This window comes from Acinonyx jubatus, chromosome D1 (assembly GCF_027475565.1).
Source record: "Acinonyx jubatus isolate Ajub_Pintada_27869175 chromosome D1, VMU_Ajub_asm_v1.0, whole genome shotgun sequence".
NCBI classification, from domain to species: Eukaryota; Metazoa; Chordata; class Mammalia; order Carnivora; family Felidae; genus Acinonyx; species Acinonyx jubatus.
The window spans coordinates 64,743,043-64,769,509 of record NC_069390.1 but is presented as its reverse complement, the minus strand read 5'-3'; the positions used below and the strand labels follow the sequence as shown (position 1 = coordinate 64,769,509).

General features: G+C 38.1%; 1 protein-coding gene across 1 annotated transcript in view; it reads right to left on the bottom strand.

The window, feature by feature from the left end:
- The window catches only part of ANKRD42 (ankyrin repeat domain 42), a 77,987-nt gene that overhangs the window by 18,775 nt on the left and 32,745 nt on the right, over nt 1-26,467 (bottom strand). Inside the window, exons 8-11 of the mRNA XM_027039653.2 lie at nt 22,192-22,392; nt 18,270-18,395; nt 14,107-14,212; nt 10,513-10,688 (exon numbers count right to left, since the gene is read on the bottom strand). Of these exons, the coding sequence (XP_026895454.2) occupies nt 10,513-10,688; nt 14,107-14,212; nt 18,270-18,395; nt 22,192-22,392 (609 nt within the window). The remainder of the gene's footprint in view (nt 1-10,512; nt 10,689-14,106; nt 14,213-18,269; nt 18,396-22,191; nt 22,393-26,467) is intronic.

Genomic DNA, 26,467 nt, shown 5'->3' with positions numbered 1-26,467 from the left:
TCATAATTTTTTTTCAATATATGAAATTTATTGTCAAATTGGTTTCCATACAACACCCAGTGCTCATCCCAAAAGGTGCCCTCCTCAATACCCATCACCCACCCCCCATCAACCCTCAGTTTGTTCTCAGTTTTTAAGAGTCTCTTATGCTTTGGCTCTCTCCCTCTCTAACCTCTTTTTTTTTTTTTCCTTCCTCTCCCCCATGGGTTTCCGTTAAGTTTCTCAGGATCCACATAAGAGTGAAACCATATGGTATCTGTCTTTCTCTGTATGGCTTATTTCACTTAGTATAACACTCTCCAGTTCCATCCACGCTGCTACAAAGGGCCATATTTCATTCTTTCTCATTGCCACGTAGTATTCCATTGTGTATATAAACCACAATTTCTTTATCCACTCATCAGTTGATGGACATTTAGGCTCTTTCCATTAATTTGGCTATTGTTGAGAGTTCTGCTATAAACATTGGGGTACAAGTGCCCCTATGCATCAGTACTCCTGTATCCCTTGGGTAAATTCCTAGCAGTGCTATTGCTGGGTCATAGGGTAGGTCTATTTTTAATTTTTTGAGGAACCTCCACACTGTTTTCCAGAGTGGCTGCACCAATTTGCATTGCCACCAACAGTGCAAGAGGGTTCCCGTTTCTCCACATCCTCTCCAGCATCTATAGTCTCCTGATTAGTTCATTTTGCCCACTCTGACTGGCGTGAGGTGATATCTGAGTGTGGTTTTGATTTATATTTCCCTGATGAGGAGCGACGTTGAGCGTCTTTTCATATGGCTATTGGCCATATGGATGTCTTCTTTAGAGAAGTGTCTATTCATGTTTTCTGCCCATTTCTTCACTGGATTATTTGTTTTTTGGGTGTGGAGTTTGGTGAGCTCTCTACAGATTTTGGATACTAGCCCTTTGTCCGATATGCCATTTGCAAATATCTTTTCCCATTCCTTTGGTTGCCTTTTAGTTTTGTTGGTTGTTTCCTTTGCTGTGCAGAAGCTTTTTATCTTCATGAGGTCCCAGTACTTCATTTTTGCTTTTAATTCCCTTGCCTTTGGGGATATGTCAAGTAAGAGATTGCTACGGCTGAGGTCAGAGAGGTCTTTTCCTGCTTTCTCCTCTAGGGTTTTTATGGTTTCCTGTCTCACATTCAGGTCCTTTATCCATTTTGAGTATATTTTTGTGAATGGTGTGAGAAAGTGGTCTAGTTTCAACCTTCTGCATGTTGCTGTCCAGTTCTCCCAGCACCATTTGTTAAAGAGACTGTCTTTTTTCCATTGGATATTCTTTCCTGCTTTGTCAAAGATTAGTTGGCCATACGTTTGTGGGTCTAGTTCTAGGGTTTTTATTCTATTCCATTGGTCTACGTGTCTGTTTTTGTGCCAATACCATGCTGTCTTGATGATTACAGCTTTGTAGTAGAGGCTAAAGTCTGCGATTGTGATGCCTCCTGCTTTGGTGGTCTTCTTCAAAATTACTTTGGCTATTCGGAGCCTTTTGTGGTTCCATATGAATTTTAGGATTGCTTGTTCTAGCTTTGAGAAGAATGCTGGTGCAATTTTGATTGGGACTGCATTGAATGTGTAGATAGCTTTGGGTAGTATTGACATTTTGACAATATTTATTCTGCCACTTTGCTGAATTCATTTATCACTTCTAGCAGACTTTTGGTGGAGTCTATAGGATTTTCCATGTATAATATCATGTCATCTGCAAAAAGTGAAAGCTTAACTTCATCTTTGCCAATTTTGATGCCTTTGATTTCCTTTTGTTGTCTGATTGCTGATGCTAGAACTTCCAACACTATGTTAAACAACAGCGGTGAGAGTGGACATCCCTGTCGTGTTCCTGATCTCAGGGAAAAAGCTCTCCGTTTTTCCCCATTGAGGATGATGTTAGCTGTGGGCTTTTCATAAATGGCTTTTATGATCTTTAAGTATGTTCCTTCTATCCCGACTTTCTCGAGGGTTTTTATTAAGACAGGATGCTGAATTTTGTCAAATGCCTTTTCTGCATCGATTGACAGGATCATATGGTTCTTATCTTTTCTTTTCTTAATGTGATGTATCACGTTGATTGATTTACGAATGCTGAACTAGCCCTGCATCCCAGGAATGAATCCCACTTGATCATGGTGAATAGTTCTTTTTATATGCTGTTGAATTCGATTTGCTAGTATCTTACTGAGAATTTTTGCATCCATATTCATCAGGGATATTGGCCTGTAGTTCTCTTTTTTTACTGGGTCTCTGTCTGGTTTAGGAATCAAAGTAATACTGGCTGCATAGAATGAGTCTGGACGTTTTCCTTCCCCTTCTATTTTTTGGAATAGCTTGAGAAGGATAGGTATTATCTCTGCTTTAAACGTCTGGTAGAACTCCCCTGGGAAGCCATCTGGTCCTGGACTCTTATTTGTTGGGAGATTTTTGATAACTGATTCAATTTCTTCGCTGGTTGTGGGTCTATTCAAGATTTCTATTTCCTCCTGATTGAGTTTGGAAGAGTGTGGGTGTTTAGGAATTTGTCCATTTCTTCCAGGTTGTCCAGTTTGTTGGCATATAATTTTTCATAGTATTCCCTGATAATTGCCTGGATTTCTGAGGGATTGGTTGTAATAATTCCATTTTAATTCATGATTTTATCTATTTGGGTCATCTCCCTTTTCGAGAAGCCTGGCTAGAGGTTTGTCAATTTTGTTTATTTTTTCAAAAAACCAACTCTTGGGGCGCCTGGGTGGCGCAGTCGGTTAAGCGTCCGACTTCAGCCAGGTCACAATCTCGCGGCCCGTGAGTTCGAGCCCCGCGTCGAGCTCTGGGCTGATGGCTCGGAGCTTGGAGCCTGTTTCCGATTCTGGGTCTCCCTCTCTCTCTGCCCCTCCCCCGTTCACGCTCTGTCTCTCTCTGTCCCAAAAATAAATAAACGTTGAAAAAAAAATTAAAAAAAAAAAAAAGAAATAACATGGTGATTTTCCCAAAAAAAAAAAAAAAAGAAAGAAAAAACCAACTTTGGTTTCGTTGATCTGCTCTACAGTTTTTTTTAGATTCTATATTGTTTATTTCTGCTCTGATCTTTATTATTTCTCTTCTTCTGCTGGGTTTAGGCTGTCTTTGCTGTTCTGCTTCTATTTCCTTTAGGTGTGCTGTTAGATTTTGCATTTGGGATTTTTCTTGTTTCTTGAGATAGGCCTGGATTGCAATGTATTTTCCTCTCAGGAGTGCCTTCGCTGCATCCCAAAGTGTTTGGATTGTTGTATTTTCATTTTCGTTTGTTTCCATGTATTTTTTAATTTCTTCTCTAATTGCTTGGTTGACCCATTCATTCTTTAGTAGGGTGTTCTTTAACCTCTATGCTTTTGGAGGTTTTCCAGACTTTTTCCTGTGGTTGATTTCAAGCTTCATAGCATTGTGGTCTGAACGTATGCATGGTATGATCTCAATTCTTGTATACTTATGAAGGGCTGTTTTGTGACCCAGTATGTGATCTATCTGGGAGAATGTTCCATGTGCACTTGAGAAGCAAGTATATTCTGTTGCTTTGGGATGCAGAGTTCTAAATATATCTGTCAAATCCATCTGATCCAATGTATCCTTCAGGGCCCTTGTTTCTTTATTGACCGTGTGTCTAGATGATCTATCCATTTCTGTAAGTGGAGGGGTAAAGTCCCCTGCAATTACCACATTCTTATCAATAAGGTTCCTTATGTTTGTGAGTAATTGTTTTATATATTTGGGGGCTCCCGTATTTGGTGCATAGACATTTATAATTGTTAGCTCTTCCTGATGGATACACCCTGTAATTATTATATAATGCCCTTCTTCATCTCGTTACAACCTTTAATTTAAAGTCTAGTTTGTTTGATATAAGTATGGCTACTCCAGCTTTCTTTTGACTTCCAGTAGCATGATAGATAGTTCTCCATTCTCACTTTCAATCTGAAAGTGTCCTCAGGTCTAAAATGAGTCTCTTGTAGACAGCAAATAGATGGGTCTTGTTTTTTTATCCATTCTGATACCCTATGTCTTTTGGTTGGTGCATTTAGTCCATTTACGTTCAGTGTTATTATAGAAAGATATGGGTTTAGAGTCATTGTGATGTCTGTAGGTTTCAGGCTTGTAGCGATGTCTCTGGTACTTTATCTCACAGGATCCCCCTTAGGATCTCTTGTAGGGCTGGTTTAGTGGTGACGAATTCCTCAGCTTTTGTTTGTTTGGGAAGACCTTTATCTCTCCTTCTATTCTAAATGACAGACTTGCTGGATAAAGGATTCTCTGCTGCATATTTTTTTCTGTTCATCACATTGAATATTTCCTGCCATTCCTTTCTGGCCTGCCACGTTTCAGTAGAGAGATCCGTCACTAGTCTTATCGGTCTCCCTTTATATGTTAGGGAGTTTATCTCTAGCTGCTTTAAGAATTTTCTCTTTATCCTTGTATTTTGCCAGTTTCACTATGATATGTCGTGCAGATGGATTCAAGTTACGTCTGAAGGGAGTTCTCTGTGCCTCTTGGATTTCAATGCCTTTTTCCTTTTTCCCAGATCAGGGAAGTTCTCAGCTATTATTTCTTCAAATACACCTTCAGCACCTTTCCCTCTCTCTTCCTCCTCTGGAATACCAATTATGCATACATTATTTCTCTTCAGTGCATCACTTAGTTCTCTAATTTTCCCCTCATATTCCTGGATTTTTTTATCTTTTTCTCAGCTTCCTCTTTTTCCATAATTTTACCTTCTAGTTTACCTATTCTCTCCTCTGCCTCTTCAATCCGAGCTGTGGTTGTCTCCATTTTATTCTGCAGCTCATTTTTAGCATTTTTTAGCTCCTCCTGGCTGCTCCTTAGTCCCTTCATCTCTGTAGCAAGAGATTCTCTGCTGTCCTCTATACTGTTTTCAAGCCCAACGATTAATTTTATGACTATTATTCTAAATTCACTTTCTGTTATATTGTTTACATCCTTTTTGATCAGTTCGTTAGCTGTTAGTTCCTGGAAATTCTTTTGAGGGGAATTCTTCCGTTTCGTCATTTTGGATAGTCCCTGGAGTGGTGCAGAACTGCAGGGCACTTCCCCTGCGCTGTCTTGAATAACTTGTGTTGGTGGGCGGGGCCGCAGTCAGACCTGATGTCTGCCCCCAGCCCACCACTGGGGCCACAGACTGGTGTGTGCCTTCTCTTCCCCTCTCCTAGGGGCGGGATTCACTGTGGGGTGGCGTGGCCTGTTTGGGCTACTTGCACACTGCCAGGCTTATGGTGCTGGGGATCTGGCGTATTAGCTGGGGTGGATCGGCAAGGTGCACAGGGACGGGAGGGGCAGGCTCAGCTCGCTTATCCTTCAGAGATCCGCTTCGGGAGGGGCCCTGCGGCACCGGGAAGGAATCAGACCTGCTGCCGGAGGGACGGATCCGCAGAAGCACAGTGTTGGGTGTTTGCAGGGTGCAAGCGAATTCCCTGGCAGGAACTTGTTCCCCTTGGGATTTTGGCTGGGGGATGAGCGAGGGAGATGGCGCTGGCGAGTGCCTTTGTTCCCTACCAAGCTGAGTTCTGTCGTCTGGGGCTCAACAACTCTCCCTCCCATTGTCCTCCAGCCTTCCTGCTCTCCGAGCAGAGCTGTTAACTTATAACCTTCCAGATGTTAAGTCCCGCTTGCTATCTGAACACACTCCGTCAGGCCCCTCCGCTTTTGCAAACTAGACTTCAGGGCTCTGCTTTGCCGGTGGGCTGCCCCTCTGCCCCGGCTCCCTCCCGCCAGTCTGTGTAGCCCGCACCACCTCTCCACCCTTCCTACCCTCTTCTGTGGGCCTCTCATCTGCGCTTGGCTCCAGAGAATCCGTTCTGCTCGTCTTCTGGCAGTTTTCTGGGTTATTTAGGCAGGTGTGGGTGGAATCTAAGTGATCAGCAGGACACGGTGAGCCCAGCATCCTCCTACACCGCCATCTTCCCCCCGATTCTATCAAAAACAGATACTTAAATACAGTGAACAAACTGGTGTTTGCCAGATGGTATGCGAGTGGGTGTGTAGGTGAAATAAATAAAGGGGACCAAGAGGTACAAACTTCAAGTTATAAAATAAGTAAGTCACAGAGGTGAAAAGTATAATAGGGAATATCATCAATGATATTATAAGAATGTTTGACAGTTATAGATGGTGACTACATTTATCATGGTAAGCAATATATAAAATTGTTGAGTATATATATTGTATCCCTGAAAGTAACAAAACATTGTATGTTAATTATACTTCAATTACAAAATGTAAAAAAAGAAACTGCAATGAGATCCCACTTCACACTCATAGACTAGCCTTAATCAATCAAACAATAATAAGTATTGGCTAGGATGTAGAGAAAATGGAACCCTCAAACATTGTTGATGGGAATGTTAAATGATGCAGCCATTTTGGAGAACAGTTTGGAAGTTCCTCAGAATGTTAAACATGGAGCTACCAAATGACTCAGCAGTCCCAACTAACTCCTAGGTTTATACCCAAGAGAAATGAAAAAATATGTACACACAAAAACATGTACATGAATGTTCACAGCAACAGTATTCTTAATAGCCCAAATATGAAAACAACTCTAACATCCATCAGCTGGTGAACGGATAATAAAATGTAGTGTATCCATACAAGAACACTATTTGGCAATGAAAAGTAATGAAGTACTGATCCACGTTACAGGATATATAAACCTTGAAAACATTGTTCTAAGAGTAAGAAGCCAGTCTCAAAAGACCACATATGTATCATTCCACTCATATGAAATACCCTGAATAGGCAAATCTATACAGACAGAAAATGGATTACTAGTTACCTAGTGATGGGGTCTGGGGGGAAGGGAGAAGAAAGCAGGAGTAAAGGGGAACGATTACTAACAAATGTGGGGTTTCTTTTGGGAGTGACGGGAATGTTTAAAAATTTACTATAGTGATGGTTGCACAAATCTATGAATATACTAAATAACATTAAGCTGGGTACCTTAGATGTTGGTAAATTGAATGGTATGTGAATTATGTCTCAATAAAGCTACTGAAATTCTGAAGGGATCATTAACTCTGAGCCTCACTACAGGGTGATCTAGGTGGACTGTTTGTTGGGAGCCCCTGATATCAGCATCTTCAGGTCTTCACTTGCTTGCATCTACCAGGGAAGAGGCTTTCACCATACCCTGGAGAGTAATGATCTGCCTGACAATGCTCTGGAAATTCTTAACAACATTTTTTTAATTTCTTTGTTCATTTCTTTTGTTTCTTAGATTCCACTTACAAGTGAAATCAGATGGTATTTGTCTTTCTCTGTCCAGATTATTTTCACTTAGTGTAATACCCTCCAAGTATATTCACATTGTCACAAACTGCAAACAAACAACAACAAAGAGAGAAACAGACTCATAAATACAGAGAACTAGTGGTGGCCAAAGGGGAGGGGGGTGGGAAGATGGGTGTTTAGGATTAAGAAGCACAAAGTTCCAGTTCTAAAGTAAATAAGTCACCAGGATGAAAAGTAAAGCAGAGGGAATATAGTCAATAATAGTGTAATGCACATCATGGTGAGCATTTCATAACATATACAATTGTTGACTTACTATGTTGTACACCTGAAACTAATTTAATATTACACATCCACTGTACTTCAATTAGAATTTTTTAATTTTTAATTTTTAAAAATCTAGACGGGAGTTAGAAATTTTCCTTAGAGAATGTAGTTTTGGTCTAACTAGTTCTTCCTGCCCAACAAACCAAAAATACTTTCCACAGATGAAGAGGAAGGGAACAGACATTTACTGAGCCTCTATTAAGGGCTAGGCACATTCCATTCTCTAGTGTATTAATCTTTTTAACTCTGTGGGGATGACATTATAACATTCTCATTTTTATAGATGAGGAAACTGAGGTGCAAGGATTAACACGGCTAAGAGTGGTGAAATTCTGATGTCAGAATTCAGTGCCCAAGCTCTACTCACTTTTTTTTAAATTTATTTATTTTTGAGAGAGAGAGAAGGAGGGACGGAGAAAGAGAGAGAGAGAATATGCCAAGCAGGCTCCATGGTTCATGGGTTCAAGTCCCATGTTGGGGTCCATGCTGATGGTACAGAGCCTACTTAGGATTCTATTTCCTTTTCTCTCTGCCCCTCCCCCATTCTCATGCTCTCAAAATACATAAATAAACTTAAAAAAGAAATTCCTTTAAGGAGCACCTGGGTGGCTCAGTAGGTTAAGCGTCAGACTTCAGCTCGGGTCATGATCTCATGGTTCATGGATTTGGGTCCTACAGCGGGCTCTGTGCTGACAGCAAGGAGCCTGGAGCCTGCTTTAGATTCTGTGTCTCCCTCTGTCTCTGCCCTCCCTCGGTCATGCTCTATCAAAAATAAACAAACTTAAGAAAAAAATTCTTTAAAAAAAAAAAAGGCTGCATGGGAATGCAAGCTGGTGCAGCCACTCTGGAAAACAGTAGGAGGTTCCTCAAAACACTAAAAATAGAACTACCCTACCACCCAGCAATTGCACTACTAGGCATTTATCCATGGGATACAGGTGTGCTGTTTCGAAGGGACACATGCACCCTCATGTTTATAATAGCACTATCAACAATAGCCAAAGTATGGAAAGAGCCCAAATGTCCATCGATGGATAATATATATATATATATATCACATCATCTTTATATATATATATATACAATTTATTTATATATATTGTATATATGTATAATATGTATGTATATATGTATATGTATTATATATACAATTTATATATATACATATATATATATACACACACACACACACACAATTGAGTATTATTCGGCAATCAAAAAGAATGAAAATTTGCCATTTGCAACTACGTGGATGGAACTGGAGGGTATTATGCTAAGTGAAATTAGTCAGTCAGAGAAAGACAAAAATCATATGACTTCCCTCATATGAAGACTTTAAGAGACAAAACAGATGAACATAAGGGAAGGGAAACAAAAATAATATAAAAACAGGGAGGGAGACAAAACAGAAGAGACTCTTAAATATGGAGAACAAACAGAAGGTTACTGGGGGGGTTGTGGGAAGGGGGATGGGCTAAATGGGTAAGAGGCACTAAGGAATCTACTCCTGAAATCATTGTTGCACTATATGCTAACTAACTTGGATGTAAAAAATAAAAAATAAAAAATAAAATTAAAAAAAAAAAAAAAAGGCTGCAAAACCAGAATGGAGCTTTCTTTGTAGCATCACTGGTAGTTCCAGGTCCACATCAGAGACCCCTGGAGCCCAGGAAATCTGTGCAGACATTCTGCATCTGCTCTTGTACAATTTTAATTTGGTGTCCTTAGCAAATTTAAATTATATTAAAAACTTCATCTAACCTTAGACTGGCAGGTGAGTATGTTCTCTTCCTGCCCATTCATAACCCACCTTAAATGCTATGCTCTCCCCTACGTCCCAGTCTACTCTCTACCCAGCAGCTAGAGTGATACTACTTGTAAACATAGATCAGATCATTCCCATCTCAAACCCAACCAGTGGCTTCTATTTAAAATAAGAAAAATTTAAAAAATTTAAAAACCTATAAAATCCTAATTAGGCCCTATACAATCTGACTGGGCCCCTGCTTACATCCCCAACTTTATCTGTTACCACTTCCTTGCTAATTGTACTCCAGCCACACTTATTGAGCTCAAGTCCACCCCATAGCCTTTACACACACAGCTCCATCTGCTTAGAATGTTCTTCCAAGATCTTCATATGGCTCATCCTCATCACTCAGAGGTCTCTCCTCAAATGTCACCCCCTCAGAGAGGCCTCCTCTACTGGTTATCTTATCTTTGGCACTACTATACCTTATTTTCTTTGTGTACTTATTTTCTTATCAGCTAGTCATCACCTTCCCTCAACCACCACCACCAGTAGAATGAAATTTGCTGGCAGGGCAGGGATTTTGTGCTGTTCACTGTTTCATCGATATGTGCAACAGTGTCTGGCACACAGTAGACACTCAATAAATATTTCCTATTATTAATCTGTAAAAATCATTTGCCAACTAACCATGGAAATCCTCGAGATGTTTACTTCCCTGTTTCCTATGACCCACTTAAGTATTTTTTCCTCCTTATAACTTTTTCCTCCCTGAGGGACAGAGATTATGTCTTACTTTTTTTTAAACGTTTATTTACTTTGAGAGAGAGAGAGAGAGAGAGAGAGAGAATGGGGGAGGGGTCAGCAGAGAGAGAGGGAGAGAGAGAATCCCAAGCAGGCTCCATGCTGTTAGTGCAGACAGAGCCACAAACTGTGAGATCATGACCTGAGTCAAAACCAAGATTCGGATGCTTAACCAACTTAGCCACCCAGGCACCCCTCTTACACTCTATGTGTTCACAAACCCATAGCACAAACATTTGTACTAGTCTGGCTTCCCCAAAAAAATATCAAAGTATTTTTGTTTGCAGATGGTTAATTAGAATAATTTCCAGATTTGTGGTAAAAACTGGCTATGGTATTTCTTAATAAATCAACATAGAGTTGGCACACTTACTTCTGGCATTTGTCTTATCCAACTCACTGAGACATAGATCATCCTTGGCATCAGTGCTTCTCTCAACACCATGTCTTAAGAAAAACTTTGTATCATTTTCATCAATTTCATTCTCATCATCCAAGTCATATTTTTGTAGCCCCTCTAATAGCTTTACAGCCGCTAAATGGGCAAACCTGTGGGAAAGAATCAGAAATTAATAAGATCCACAATCTTCTTCAAACTGAAATGACAGTTTGAACTTAATTTAGCAGATTACACTCTGTACATTATGCCACCAACCCATCTACCAGTAAAGGAGCAAAACTGTACCTGGGAGTGCCTGGGTGGCTCTGTCAGTTAAGCATCCAACTTCAGTTCAGGTCATGATCTCATAATTCATGAGTTCAAGCCCTGCATCAGGCTCTGTGCTGACATCTCAGAGCCTGGAGCCTGCTTTAGATTCTGTGTCTCCCTCTCTTTCTGCCCCTCCCCCGCTCGTGCTCTGTCTCTGTCTCTCTCTCAAAAATAAATAAACATTAAAAAAAAAAATACAAAAAAACACAACTGTACCTGAAGGTCAGTGACAATTTGACATACATCCAGCTCAAAGAGTTACTGGACACTAAGGACAAACAGTCCTATTACAGGCTATTTCATAATTTGTATTGGCAAAAATCCAAATGGGAGAGGAGACCCAATATCAAGACAATATGTGGTGTGCCCTAGACACAGCTGGTCAACTGTATAGAAAGCCCAGAACCACCTTATTTGTTACCTATATTTACTACCTTTTTTGATGGCCTAATTTAGATTGCAGAACTAGTTCTGTTTCCAGTTTTAGGGTAACTATATATCTACCCCCTTAATTTTCATCCTTCCTCAACCCAAAATACTTGGCATGGTTTTGAAATGTAATGGAAAAACAGTGATTTTTTCTATCCATGTTTTCTATTTTCTTTGATCTTGCCCACATCTCCATGAAGCTTCCAGTAATATACCCTAGGTTTTGGAGCTGACATGATTGCATGTAATCTGCATATTTTTCTCAGTCATGCTAATTGAAGTGCTTAATGTTTCTTCTTATCACATGGAGAACTACTCATTAAATACAAAATCTCAAATCCTATTTTTTTCCACATACTTACATAACCATATGCACACATATGCCCTCCCCTTTCACCAGGTACTACAAATATTAACAAATATTTTAGGAAGTTGTAAGGTTAACAGAATTCATTATCTCTACTACTAGGTTACAATTTAACAGCTATCATTTACTGAGTACTTGCTTTATGCCAGATTCAAGTGTATTTGTTTTTTTTTTTTTTAAGTTTATTTTGAGAGAGAGCGTGCATGCATGCATGTAAGTTGGGAAAGAGGAGGGGTTGAGGGGGGGAGAGAGAGAGAGAGAGAGAGAGATTGAGAGAGGGAGAATCCCAAGCAGGCTCTGCACTGTCAGTGTGGAGCTCAAACTCACAAACTGTGAGATCATGACCTGTGCTGAAATCAAGAGTCAGATGCTTAACCCACAGAGCCACCCAGGAACCACCCCCACCCCACTTTTTTTTTTTTTTTTACAATTTATTCAAGGTTATTTCTATAATAGTACACATACACCTAAAATTTTGGTGCATGAATTACAAAATTCTAATAGGTATACAGTGGAATCTCATTGTGGTTTTAATTTGCATTCTCCTAATGTAAATGATTTTGAGCATTTTTTAAATGCATATTTGCCATTTGTACATTTTCCTCTGGTGAATAAACAGTATCAAATGCTTGCAAGAAAAAGAAAACAAAAGAAACTCACTGCTAGTGAGAATGCAAATTGGTATGATCACTTTTGAAGGCACTTCCGCAGCTTCTTATAAAATTAAACATACTCACAAACTTCGCACATGACCCAGCAATCCTACTCCCAAGTATTTACCCAAGTGAGCTAAAAACTTATGTTCACACAAAAACCTGTATGTGAATGTTTAAAGCAGCTTTATGCATAATAAACAACAAATGGATATAATCAAGATTCCATCTATAGGCTACTGGATTATAGAACTATTAGAATACCATGGAATTCTACATCTAATGGAGTATTACTCAGCAATAAGAAAGAAATGAACTACCAATACACATAAAAGAATCTCAAAATAATGATGCAGAGAGAAAGACGCCAGATTTATAAGAGTTTGTACTGTACTCTAGGAAATGCAAACTAAACTACAGTGACAGAAAGCAGATCTGCATCTGCTGGAGGAAGGGGAAGCAGAAAGCAGTGGAAGGAGAGAGATACAAAGGGAGCACAAAGAGACTTTTGAGGATGATGGATATATTCACTCTCTTGACGGTGGTAACGGTTTCACGGGTACATACGTTTATCAGAATTCATCAGTTGGTACTATACAAATATGCATACTTTGTCATATGCCAATTATATCTTGGAAAAGCCATCTTCCAAAATAAAAATAAAGTGGGCCTCAGTTGATTATGATCCTAGGTACGTGGAACCGCAAAACCATGCTCCGGGACTTCAAAGAAATCCCTCAAAATTTTAAGGAACATGAACTCACAAAAATTGCAGAGCAATTCAGTGAACGATTACATTCTGGCATCCTGTCAAACCTCATTTGCAACTTTTAGCCCACATTTCTACCTTAGATTCAAGCAGTTCTGAACCACATACAGCTCCTCAAACACACAAGGTACTATCTTACAATTCTGCCTTCTTAAAGCACCAGCATAAACATTGCTTCCTCCAAAAAAAGCTTTTTCCCTGACCTCTATATAAATTCCATCTCCCTTCAGGTTCCTTCATAACTCTTACCATCATCTGTGTTAACATTTCTCTCCCACAACTTTCAAATAGGAAGATCTGGGTACTTTTTCTCCTAAGTTCTTACTGTATCTTACACATATGTTATAATGATTATAGTTAATTATTATTATGTACATTGTCTCTTCACAAGATTGCAGACTTGAGGGGAAGGACTATGTTTTTTCATCTTTGTAATCCTAACACTAACCATAGCACTAGGGACACACTATGTATGCAGGAAATTGAATGAAAAACAACCAAATGAACAAATGGATTGACTGAATTTTCCTTGAGGACCTGACCTGAATGAGGGGGTGTTCAATATTAGGTGTTATATTTAATTCAAACATAAACATCAAAATTTGTTTCAAAACCTATGTGACTCCAAATTGATTATTCCTTTTTATCACACAGTATTTCACTCAGTATGAGCATTTGTGGGACACAACTCTCCATTGTGTACCACAGTTTTAAGCACTGTAGAATGTTTAGCATTCCTGGACCTGACCTCACTATATATCAGTGTTGGTCTCCAATCATTGTGACACTCACTCCTCCACACATTTCCAAATCCCCTCCCTCCCCCAGGAAAGGGGACAATATTATCTCCCACTTGAAAATCATCACTTTAGAGAGAACAGTTGATGTCTCATCCAATGTCAATTCAGCTTGAAAATTGTCATTCCATCAGTATTTGACAGAGTCCTAAAATTCCATTAAATCCTCAGAGTTTTCTGAGTATAAGAGAGTATATACAAAAGTTTAAAAACAGAAGAAAGTAGTAAAGCAGATAGGGATACCTCTTAGCCACATCGCTGGGTTTCTCCCCTGCTTTGTTTGTAATATTACTGTCTGCTCCCATTTTAATTATCCACTGCAAACACTCTATGTGGCCTTGCCCAGCAGCTGTTTCAAAAATACAAACGGAAAATATAGACAAAAAAAGTTAGTAGTAACAATTATCTGAAAATCTTGGACAATCCCATTACAGAGTATTTTCACAAATACTGATCCTTATAATAAACAACAAAAGTAAGTTGGGCAGATGTTACTTTCTCTGTTAATTTACATATTCATTAGACAAATATTCTATCAAATATCTACTGTGCTAGTCTCTATACAGAGGACTTTCCCTACATATATAAAAGCTGAAGCTCAACGAGGTTATTTATTTAACATCACACAGCTAGCAAGGAATGGATTTGAAACTATAATCTAGGTGTTCCCAATCCTTATCCAGTGTTTGCCTGCTGCTATTTATAGGTCCTGACTAATCTTGTATCTGACCAGAACGTGAGCACAATCCAGCCACAGGGACCCACAAGGACTTCAGATATCTTGCATCATCTTATGTAAAGAGGTTATTCCACCGACTCTCAAATCTCAAAATATGCAGGCCCCTGATTATCAGAACCATTTACCACCTTTTTCAAAATCTTGTTAACACATGCTCTCAATACTAATTTTCACCTCCATAGCTCTGTTTACATGTCTTCTCACCTAGTACTCAGCACCCAACCAGTGCTCATCTAACCTCTATCCATTCTTCTAGATTCATCTCAAGACTCTGGGAAACTGGGAGAAAAAACTTAATAAACTTAAAAGACCTGATTTTAGGTCTACTAAACAATGAGACTGGAGGACAGGACAGAACTTAGCAAGTGGCTGGCACATAAAGACTCTCAATAAAGTCTGTAAAGTTGATGAGTGAATAAATGAATGACAATATTAATAAAATGTCAGCTTTGCTCTTACCAGCTAGCTGTACAACCTCAATCAAGAAAACAGATTCCTCTGGACCCCAATTTCCTTATCTTTTACAAAGATGATTTCATATTTATAAGGAGGGTACACTGCTGCTTCATAAAATTACAAGGATTAAATGTGATGACAGTTTTGTATCCCGTTAAATATCATATAAGATATTATTTCTGAATTCCCATGAACTCTCCTTTAATAATTTAACCCGTACCAAATTCTTCTTTCCTCAGTTCCTACTCTTGAATTCTTATTGCCTGTATTTTAACAACCAAATCCTTCTTGCCATTTATTACATCCTAACTTCTACAAATTTCTAGTTGTTCATATTATAAGTATGTGGCTCCTTAACAGGAAGGTCTGGATCTCATAGAGTCTACACAGTGCAAGCATATGGTTGGTGCTAAATATAAATGCCTCTGTAAAATAAATCAAAGACTAGGAACTTCTGGTATATCTTTGGCGTCCCAAAAAGTGAATTCACCTCCAATATTGGCAACAGAGAAAAGAGGACAGAAAGTCAGAAACAGTGACAGAGTAACCCCATCACTACTGTACAAATTCTTCCACCATTCTCTTCTTCACTCAGAGCCGTCTACCAAACTCAGAGTTGGCCCCTGAAAAGCCTGGGCCTTCTTCCTGTCTCCTACAGCAAACTCAAAACCAGTTAACAAAGAATACTATAAGATTTCCCAGACCTTTAGAAATAACCCCACTTTAGACAAAGATGGCAACATATTCTGTTTTTAAGATTTACAAAATAGTATTTATGTATCATGGATAACAGTTTTATAAGACAGAATGAGCTTAACCAAACATTTCCATGTTATTACACAAATACTGTTTACAAAAAAGGGAAAGGGAGGCAAAAGAATTTCTCTAAAATGAATTACAATAAGAGGATTTTTACCCAAGATCCTTATTGTATACTGGTTAGGATATGTTTAAGAATTTAATCCATGTTTTATAAGAGAACAGATAAAATATGCAGTGGCTAGACATTTTTAAGAAATTATTTGCAATACTTATGGCTTAGCAAATGAAAGGAAGGAGCAGTCATGGTGGATTTAAAAATCATTAAATGATTAAGAAGAAAGCCTCAATAATAAACACAGCAGCTTATTTACTGAATCAATATATAAAATAAAGGAAAAGAAGCAGAAAGATTGATAAAATGTGGGAAAGGTGAATTAAATCATAAGGAGACATCAACTTTTATTTGACCAATTTGGCTATAATCTAAACATACAGATGCTTGCCAGAAAAGGCAAATGTACACAAAATGCCCCTTCTCCCCATTATAGCCACCTCTCACCCCTCTACCACACCACCTGATCCACTCCTGGCCCTAGGTGTCCTCAGTGGATAGACTGACAAGAGAAGGGGTGAAGAGCAAACACTACTGGTTCCTCCTCAGTTTTCACCCTCCCATCTCACAATGGTTGCATCCCAAACACCCTATCGTTATACATCAGTCCCTTTAGAACCTTCTTCCAGATCTCTCATTTCCATCTTAGTTCCAGTGGTGAAGAAGTGACTGAGAAAGGCTGAAAACCAGCCTTCAATGAAACTTAATTGTTCCTGGAAAGATGCATATTAAGCATCATGAGCAAGCCTATCTTTTGCTACAGTGTCTAAATGATACTCCACATATCATAATATTAGTAATAAGAAGTGCTTATATCTAGGATATGAAATGAGGGCTTTGCTCCAGGGCACCACATTTTAAACTATCCATCTATAGAGCACATATTAAGTCTCCTCCCCATTCGCAAATCCCATGGTGAAGAGTTAAACCCCTAGACAGCCAGTAGAGACAAAGGAGTGAGATTTTCCAAGTCTAGGGTAGAGTGTTTGCCAGAGTGGAAACCTCTTTGTGTGTAGGGGAAATCTCTTTGCATTCCCCTTCTTCTTATGCCACCTAAGCTCTCTCTTCCAAAACTACTGGTACACATGGTACTTAGATTCTATACTGGAGATTCCTTATGAATTAAACCAACTTTAATAATTAAACTAAGAACCTAACCGACAGGAACATAGTCTGTGATCAGGACCAGCAGAAGTTATTTATAAAAATAAAAACCTAATCCAAACACATGACTGCAGGGGTGTCAGGGTGGCTCAGTTGGTTAAGCACCCGACTCTTGGTTTCAACTCACCTCATGATCTCACAGTTTGTGAGTTTGGGCCCCGCATCGGGCTCTGTGCTGACAGTGTGGAGCCTGCTTGGAATTCTGTGTCTCCCTCTCTCTCTGCCCTGCCCCACACTCACCCCCACTCATGCTGTCTCTCTCAAAAATAAACAACTTTTTAAAAAATTAAAAAACACATGACTGCATTAACTAGACTACTTACTGTCTTTTACTCTGACATTTTTTAAGGGCTTTTTAAGAAATCTCTATACCCAAAATGGGGCTACAACTCACGACCCCAAGATCAAGAGTTGCATGCTCCACTGACTGAGCTACTTGGCAGGCCCTTTAACACTTTTACAAGAATTACCTGCCGTTAGATTCTGAAGGAACTTATAAATCACAAATGAGGCGGAATGGAAATTTCAGATGGGGTAAAGATTTGGTTTTTGATTTTATAAATATAAGGAAGATTGGCAAGAATAAATCCTAGAGTACATACTCCCAATAAGGACTGACAATTTGACAGTCTGATTAAAACACCAAAAAGCTAGTTAACATGTTAGAATTTCACATAGAAGGAAGGAGAGAATGCAGAGAAAAGTGGTAGACATCTTGAAGATATGTTCAAATCAAACATTCATTGATATTTCTATGGAAGTAAAAACATTTTTTCAGAGTCTAAGAAAGAAGAAAAATTTGCTACACCTTTTTCTCAAGTTCTGGTATACCTTTTTCATGCCTTAGCATGAATTAATAGACCATTTTTAATCCAAAGAAAATGTCAGTCCTAAGAAATTTCTCTAGCAGTCAATTTCATATCTAAACATGTCAGTATCACAAGAGAATTTCTATTGGAATTACCCTAAATGTGACAATTTCTGACATCATAAAAGGAATATCACACTTCAATTGAAAATTAAGCTGTGTACCATATAAGGAAGACTTAAATGTCCTAGGGTATCAGGAAAAGTTTTACATTTTCACATGTTTCTGAAGTATAATTATTTTAAAAGGTAAATAATTCAAAGGTAATTATGTCAGAACTGAAAACAAAACCAGGAATAACTCACCTTTATGCATAGGAGTTGATCCATTATTATCACGTTCATTAATATTGATTACTCCATCTTCTATTAATTTCTTAAGCATTTCCAAATCACCCTTAAAGGCAGCCATATGACCTGGAAATGCTAAGGCTATGAATAGAAATTCAGTATCTCAGTAAACACATGAGTTCATTCTATTTTTCTTGACTCAAGCAGTCACACATTTCAGATTTCAATATTAACTCAATTATGATAATGTTATATTGGAATTAGTTTGATTGATGCAATAACAAGTAATAAAAAGGACAATCATAAAGTAAGATTATTATTAACTGTGTAGCCCTTCCACCCCTCAGGACCTCAAACATGCCAAGTAATATTGTACCAGAACTATGCTTAGCTATATTCCATTCTTCCCTCAGGCCACCACAAAACACACGATGGTCATTTTCAACCCTTCACATAAAGACATTTTTGGTCTAAAGTCCTACATTTGCACAGAACACTCACTCTCTGTTTGCAAGGAAGTGAAGAAAGCAAAATAAAGTGGAAGCAGATAAAGTATACATAAGTATGTATACAAACACATACACATATACACATGCCTGTGTAAAAGGGGCTGACCTAGCTCCTAACTACACATTAAATACCCGATAAGATGTTTTTACTGATAACAACTCCAAGATCAGGACCTGAGCCAAAATCAAGAGTTGGATGCTTAACCAACTATGTCACCCAGGTGTCCCTATTCTCATTTTTAAATCTGAAAAGGAAACAGAATAGCCAAAGAATATTAAAAAAAAAAAATTTAATGTTTATTTACTTTGGAGAGAGACAGAGAGATAGAATATGAGCCATAGAGGGGCAGAGAGAGAGGGAGACACAGAATCCAAAGCAGGCTCCAGAATCTGAGCTGTCAGCACACAGCGCAACGTGGGGTTTGAACTCACAAACAGATCATGACCTGAGCTGAAGTCATATGCTTAACTGACTGAGCCACCCAGGCGCCCCAACCAAAGAATATTCTTAAAAGAAAAAGTTAGAGACTTACACTACCCGATTCTAAATCTTACTATATAAAGCTAGAGTAATCAAGCTGTAGTATTGCCAGATATATCAAATATGGTACATCTATACAATAGAATACTATTGAGCAATAAAAAAGAATGAACTATTAATATACATTAGAGGAATCATTCTCAAAATGGTTCCATTAGAAAATTCAAACTAATCTATAATGACATAAAGCAAATAAAAGGTTGTATGGGGCCTACATCCATACAGTTGAATACTGTTGAACAATAAAAAGGAATGAACTATTAATATACATAACAGGGATGAATCTTAAAATGGTTCTACTAGAAAATTCAAACTTAGGGCACGTGGGTCGCTCAGTAGGTTAAACATCTGACTTTGGCTCAGGTCATGATCTCACAGTTCATGAGTTCGAGTCTGGCATCAGGCCGTCTGCTCTCAGCACAAAGCCTGCTTTGGATCCTCTGTCCCCTTCTCTCTCTCTCCCTCCCCTAGCTTGCATTCTCTCTCTCTCTCAAAAATAAAACATTAAAAAAAAAAAGAAAATTCAAACTAATTTATACTGACAGAAAGCAACTAAGTGGGCCAGGGTGAAAAGAGGGGTGAAATATAAAGGGGTATTATAAAAAAAACCTTCAGAGGTGGTGGAAATGTTTTCTATCTTAATTGTGATGGTTTCAGGAGTGTATACATCCAAACCCACCTAACAGCACACTAAATGAGTACAGTTTATTACATGTAAATCATACTTAAATAAAATTAATTTTAAAAAAAAGGAGGGGGCGCTTGGGTGGCTCAGTCGGTTGAGAGTCCAACTTCGGCTCAGGTCATGATCTCACGGTTCGTGAGTTCAAGCCCCACGTCGGGCTCTGTGCTGACAGCTTGGGGCCTGGAGCCTGCCTCAGATTGTGTGTCTCCCTCTCTCTCTGCTCCTGCCCTGCTCACACTCTGTTTCTCTCTCAAAAATAAATAAATATTAAAAAAATTTTTTTAGTAGAAAAAGGATATCCCCTTAAAAACAAATAAATAATAAATTAAATAAGTAAATAAATAAAGGATATCCTCATCAAAGTGAAAAAACAAGCCACAGTATGAGAGAAAATATCTATATCTGATAAAATTAATAAAGGATTAGAATCTAGAATATATAAAGAACTCAAATTATTTAGAAAAGGGCAAAGAATACAGTTTTTAAAAAGGGAGAAAAGTACAGGCAGGCAATTCATAGAAGAAAAAAACTAGAAGAACCAATAACTTAAAGAAGGGTGTTCAACCTCATTCGCAATCAAGAAAATGCAAATCAAAATACAGATTAAACCTTTTCATATCCAATCAGCTGGCAAACATTTTAAAGTCTGACAATATCAAATATCATTTCTCTAAATTCCCATCAAACGTTGCTGATTAGAGTGCAAACTTCTACAAGCACCTGATGAAGAATGTAGCAATGCCTGTTTATACTGATGAAGGGCATATCCCACCAAGCAAACCCTAAAGTAGAATATCACACCTATTTACCCAAACAGGGCTCTTAACTCTCAGTCTTCAGAGAAGACAGGCAGTTCCACCAGCAGCCTTATCCAACAATCCCAGTGTGCCATAAAAATATTTTCTGTGTGGGCTCTGTGTTAAAAAGGTAGTAAAGCACTTCTCCACAGAATCTCTTGTATGTGTATATAAGAAGACACATACAAGAACATTCCCAACCACATTACTATAATAGTGAAAAACAATCTAAATGTCAAATTGGAAAATGGATAAATAATGCTTTTCATAAAATACAATACTATACAAACAGAATAGGTATATCTATCAGCTTCATAAAAACCCCAAAACATAGTATTTTCTGGAAAAAAGCAAGGAATAGAAGAATGAATACTGTTTTATGTCATTTCCTTAAGATTTTAAGAGAAGTTTCAAAGACTACTAGTCATCCACTAAAATCCCCTTCCTTCAATATTAAGGGAGTTGTAGCTGAGTAAGTCTTCTCAGCTAAATACTGAATTCTCCAGGCGTCCTCACAGCTATTATGCCCACGTGGCTAAACTTTTGCCAATGGAATTGTTAGCAAAAGTGATGGATACAAATTAGACCTTTAAAATCTCTGGTCCTAACCTTACAGTCTTGCTCCTCCCCACCTCCTACTGAATTAGCTACAACCAGAGAGAGCTAGTTGGAAAGAAAGCCAGTTCTTGAATGACTGCACAGCATAGATTCACTCACCAATCTGGGCTGTCATATAAATCCTTAAGCTGCTGAATTTTATGATTTCTTTGTTAGAACAGGTTAAGTCTCTTACTCCAAAAACACAGAGTAGTGCATATTTTTGTAAGTACATATACATTAAATATAAAACATGTAGGGACACTGGGTGGCTTAGTCAGTTAAGCATACGATTCTTGGTTTCAGCTCAGGTCATGATATTGTGGTTTTATGAGTTCAAGCGCTGTGTCAGACTCTGCACTGGCAGCATGGAGTCTGCTTGGGATTCTATCTGTCTGTCTCTCTCTCTCCCTCTCTCTCTCTGCCCCTCCCCAATTTGTGCTCTCTCTCAAAATAAATAAACTTAGTTAAAAAAATTAAAATTAAAACCTGTAGAATGGAATTCTAAATTGAAAACAATATTTACCTCTGAGAAGGAAGAAAAAGAATGATATGAAGGAGACAGAACCAAGAAACTTTAACTATATGTATAACATTTTATCCTTAAATTAGTGGCATAAAGAATGTTCATGACATTAATCTCTATATATTTCTGCCTAAAATATTTTATAATACCGAAGACAAACTGAATGAATGGGTGGACAATTATAACTAACATATTTAAATACAACATTTTTCTTATAACTTATTTTCCTTTTCCACTTACTCTACTTATTAAATGCTACCACACTCCAGGTTTATTACTTACTTTCCTGATCTTTTGAATCACTTTGTTCATACTCAGCCCCTTGGATAAACTGCAAAATGTTCTGTTTAAAGAACCTCTGGGCCAGATCCAGTACATTTTCTCCATTATCATTGAAGGCTTTTAGAGCCTGTGTAGTGCTGTTCATTCTACTGAGTAGGAATTTAAAACAGTGAAGGTGGCCTTCCATGGCTGCTAAGTGAACTGTAGGTGAGAGAGAAAAAGAATTTAATTTTTAAATTGACAATAAGATAACTTGAAGAAACAAAGAACAATATCGGCTCTAATCCTCACCAGGAGATGACTGTCCCTTCCCCATGTAACAGGGACATACTGTAAGCAATGGTAACACCTTCTCTGCAAGCCCACAAGTCCTTACTCAGCCTTCTAGTCATGCTAAAGCAACAGACTAAGTGGAGTTACACTTACTGTGAGAGTGCAGAGGCCAGATGAGAGATACCAAAGAGCAAGCCCCAGAACATTTTCTTGAAAAGAGAAATCCCAATTATGCAGCTTATAATTACATGAGAAAATACTTGCTAGGTAAGACAGATGATAGATATATTTATTTTAATGTTTTGGAAAAAACGGAAGATATAAACCAAAATAATCACTATGGGGGCACCTGGTGGCTCAGTCTGTTGAGCGTGTGACTTTGACTCAGGTCATGATCTCACGGTTTGTGATTGCTGCTATCAGTGCACAGCCCACTTTGGATCCTCTGTCCCCCTCTTCTTGCCCCTCCCCTGCTTGCACACTCAAAAATAAACAAACATTAAAAAAAATAGTCACTATGCAAATACGAATGTTATTTTTATCACTATGTATTTTGTCACTTTTCCATAGACATTTATTCTTTTTATTAAAAACAGGAAGACTGGATCAAAACTGCAGACAAAGCGCACATACTGCCTCACCATTTCTACTCTAAATCCTTGAAAACAATAGAAAAGAGACTTTCTGAAGCCAAAAAGATCTAGAAAAACAAACAAGAACTCCAAGAACAGACAAAAAAAAAGAACAGGGATTTCTTAAGGAATCCCTGAAAGAAAATATACTGAAGCAGGCTAAAGGGGAGCCACAACCCAAAATCCACAAAAAAATAAGAATGGTTCTGGGGGATCACAAGCTTAGGGCAGTGACTACGAAGAACAAGGGCGCCTTTACATCTCTGGAGAAGGGAGTATTTGGGCAGCAGCCCAATCAATACGCAAATCTTACCACTGGAGAAGTAAGGCAGCACCGAAATGACCAGTGTAATGCAGGAGAAACAAGATGTAACAACACCCAAAAGAGAAGTTGCTGGCACATGCCATCTACACTTTCTCAGCTGACCTTCCAGGAAAAACACCAAAAAACTCCCCCTAAAATTTGAGAATCCTCTAACAGCTTACTCATCATATATACACATACATGTCTTATAGGCATTTCTAACTTAACACATCAAAAACTCAACTCCTCATCCCTCTTGCACACATTTTCCTTACATAGTTTTCCCCATCTCACTTAATAGGAACTGTCTCTTTTCCATGTAGTTCATGCCCAAGACCCCGAAGCCATCCTTGACTCCTCTTTCTGTCACTCTCTATGTCTAATCAATCAGCAAATCTTATTGGCTCTATCTTTACAAAATACACAGACCCCAGTTACTTCTCACAATCTTTGCTGCCTCTACACTGCTCCAACCAAAGAGCAGCATTAAATTATTATATCAGTCTCACAAGTGGTCTATTTCTCCCCTTGCCATCCCCACACCCACAATGCAATCTGTTATAAACAAAATAGCCAAAATGATGCTCTTAAATGTATTCAGATCATGTCACTGCAGTGCTCAAAATTCTTCAATGGCTCCTGTTACCTCTCTGACCTCATCATCTATTACTCACTCTCTGATATCTGTTCCAACCACACTGACTCACTGTTACTACTTGCTGTTACTCAAATACACTAGGAACACTCCTGCCTCAGGAGCTTTATATTTGCTATCACCTCTTCCTATAATATTCTTTCCCCACGGTAGTCATAAGACCTGCTACCTCAACTCTGTCAGGTGTTTATCCAATTATCACCCCCTCAGTGAAGGCTTCCCTGACCACACTTTTTTAAACTTCATCGTCTTTACTCTCTTCTCTGATTATCCATACACATATCCCTACTTAATATAATTTATATTCTTTTGACTATTGCCTGTCTCCCTCTGACCAGCATCACATGAAGGCAGAGACTTTTGCCTGTTTTGTTTGCTGTGATATCCCCAACACACAAGAGGGACTGACACATAGTAGATGCTCAGGAAATAAATGTTGGATTAATAATTTAAGACAGAGAGGAGCCTGGGTGGCTCAGTCAGTTAAGCATCTGACTTTGGCTCAGGTCATGATCTTGCGGTCCATGAGTTGGAGCCCTGCACTGGGCTCTGTGCTGACAGCTCAGACCCCAGAGCCTGCTTCATATTCTGTGTCTCCCTCTGTCTCTGCCCCTCCCCCCCAAAAAATAAATAAACCTTTTAAAAACTTAAAACAAAAACAAATAACAATTTAAGATAGAGATTTGAACACAAGCAGTGTATACTAAAGCCACATTCCTAATCTCTATATTATACTATTAAAAAATATACTATATATAGTCATAAATGTTTTTATATGCTTAAAGAAATAAAAGTTGGAATTTTTTAATGAGCAGGCAAAAAGACTTTAACAAATGATCAGGCACATTTAATAAAGAACCAACTAAAAATGAAATTACCCCCTACCTTGTATTACAGAAAAGTCAGTTCCAGGTGGGCTGGTGATCTACATGTGAAAGTGAAATAATAAAATTTCTAGAATATAAAAGAATGTTTTCATGACCAAAGTGTAGGGAAAGACTTTTTTAAACAAGATTCAGAAAGGAATAACCATAAATGAAGAGCTTATTAAACTTGACTACATTAGAGTGAAAACTTCTATTCATCAAAAGATATCTTAAAAGAATGAAAAGGCAAGACAGAATGGAAAAGATATTTAAATAAAAGATATTTGCAACACTTAACAGAGAGCTTGTATCTATTATATAGAGAACCCATACAGTTAATTTTTAAACACAGAGAAAACTCAAAAAAAAAAATAGTCAAAACATTTGAACTGGTACTGCACAAAAGAAAATAATGAGGGGTGCCTGGCTGATTCAGTCAGAAAAGCATGCAGCTCTTGATCTCGGGGTTGTGAGTTCAAGCCCAAGGTTGGGTGTAGAGATTACTTAAAATAAATGTATTTTTAAAATTAAAAAAGGACAGCAAACATTAAAAAAAAAAACAACCAAATGGCCATTGAACATATGAAATGATGTTCTGTAATACCAATCAATAATTATTTTAAATGTAAATAAACTATTAAATACTCCAATCAAAAGATACAGTGTGACTATATGAATTAAAAAAAATAAGACCCATCCAGACACCTGGGTGGCTCAATTAAATGTCCTGACTCTTGATTTCAGCTCAGGTCATGATCTCATGGTTTCCTGAGATTGAGCCCCACGTCCGGGCTGTCAGCACAGAGCCTGCCTGGAATTGTGTCTCTCTCCTCTTTCTCTGTCCCTCCCCCCACTCTCACTCTCTCTCAAAATAAATAAACTTAAAAAAAAAAAGAAAAGAAAGAACAATCCATCTATATGATGCCTACAAGAAACTCATTTCAGACCTAAAGACACATGCAGACTGAAAGGAAGAGATGAAAAAAGATATTTCACAAACAAATGGAAGCAGAAGAAAGAAAAGCTGAAGTGAAAATCCTTATATCAGACAAAATGATTTTAAAACAAAGACTGTAACAACAAACAAATAAGGACATTACATAATGATAAAAGATCTGTGCAAAAAGAGAATTTAACAACTGTAAATAACTATGCATCCAACACTGGAGCACCTAAATACAAAAAGCAAATATGAACAGACATAAAGGGAGAAAATGATAGTAATACAATAATAGTAAGGGCCTTTAAAACTCCACTTACATCAATGGATAGATTATCCAGGATGAAAATCACTAAGGAAATAGTGGCTTTGAATAACAGATTAGACCATATGGACTTAACAGATACATACAGAATATTCCACCCCAAAACAGAAAAATATTCATTTCAAGTGCATATGGAATATTCTCTGGGACAGATCATGTCAGGCCACAAAACAAATCTCAATAAATTTAAGAAGACTGAAATCATATCAAGCATTTTTTCCAATTACAATAATATAAAACTAGAAATCAAGCACAAGAGAAAAAAAAACAGAAAAAAACAC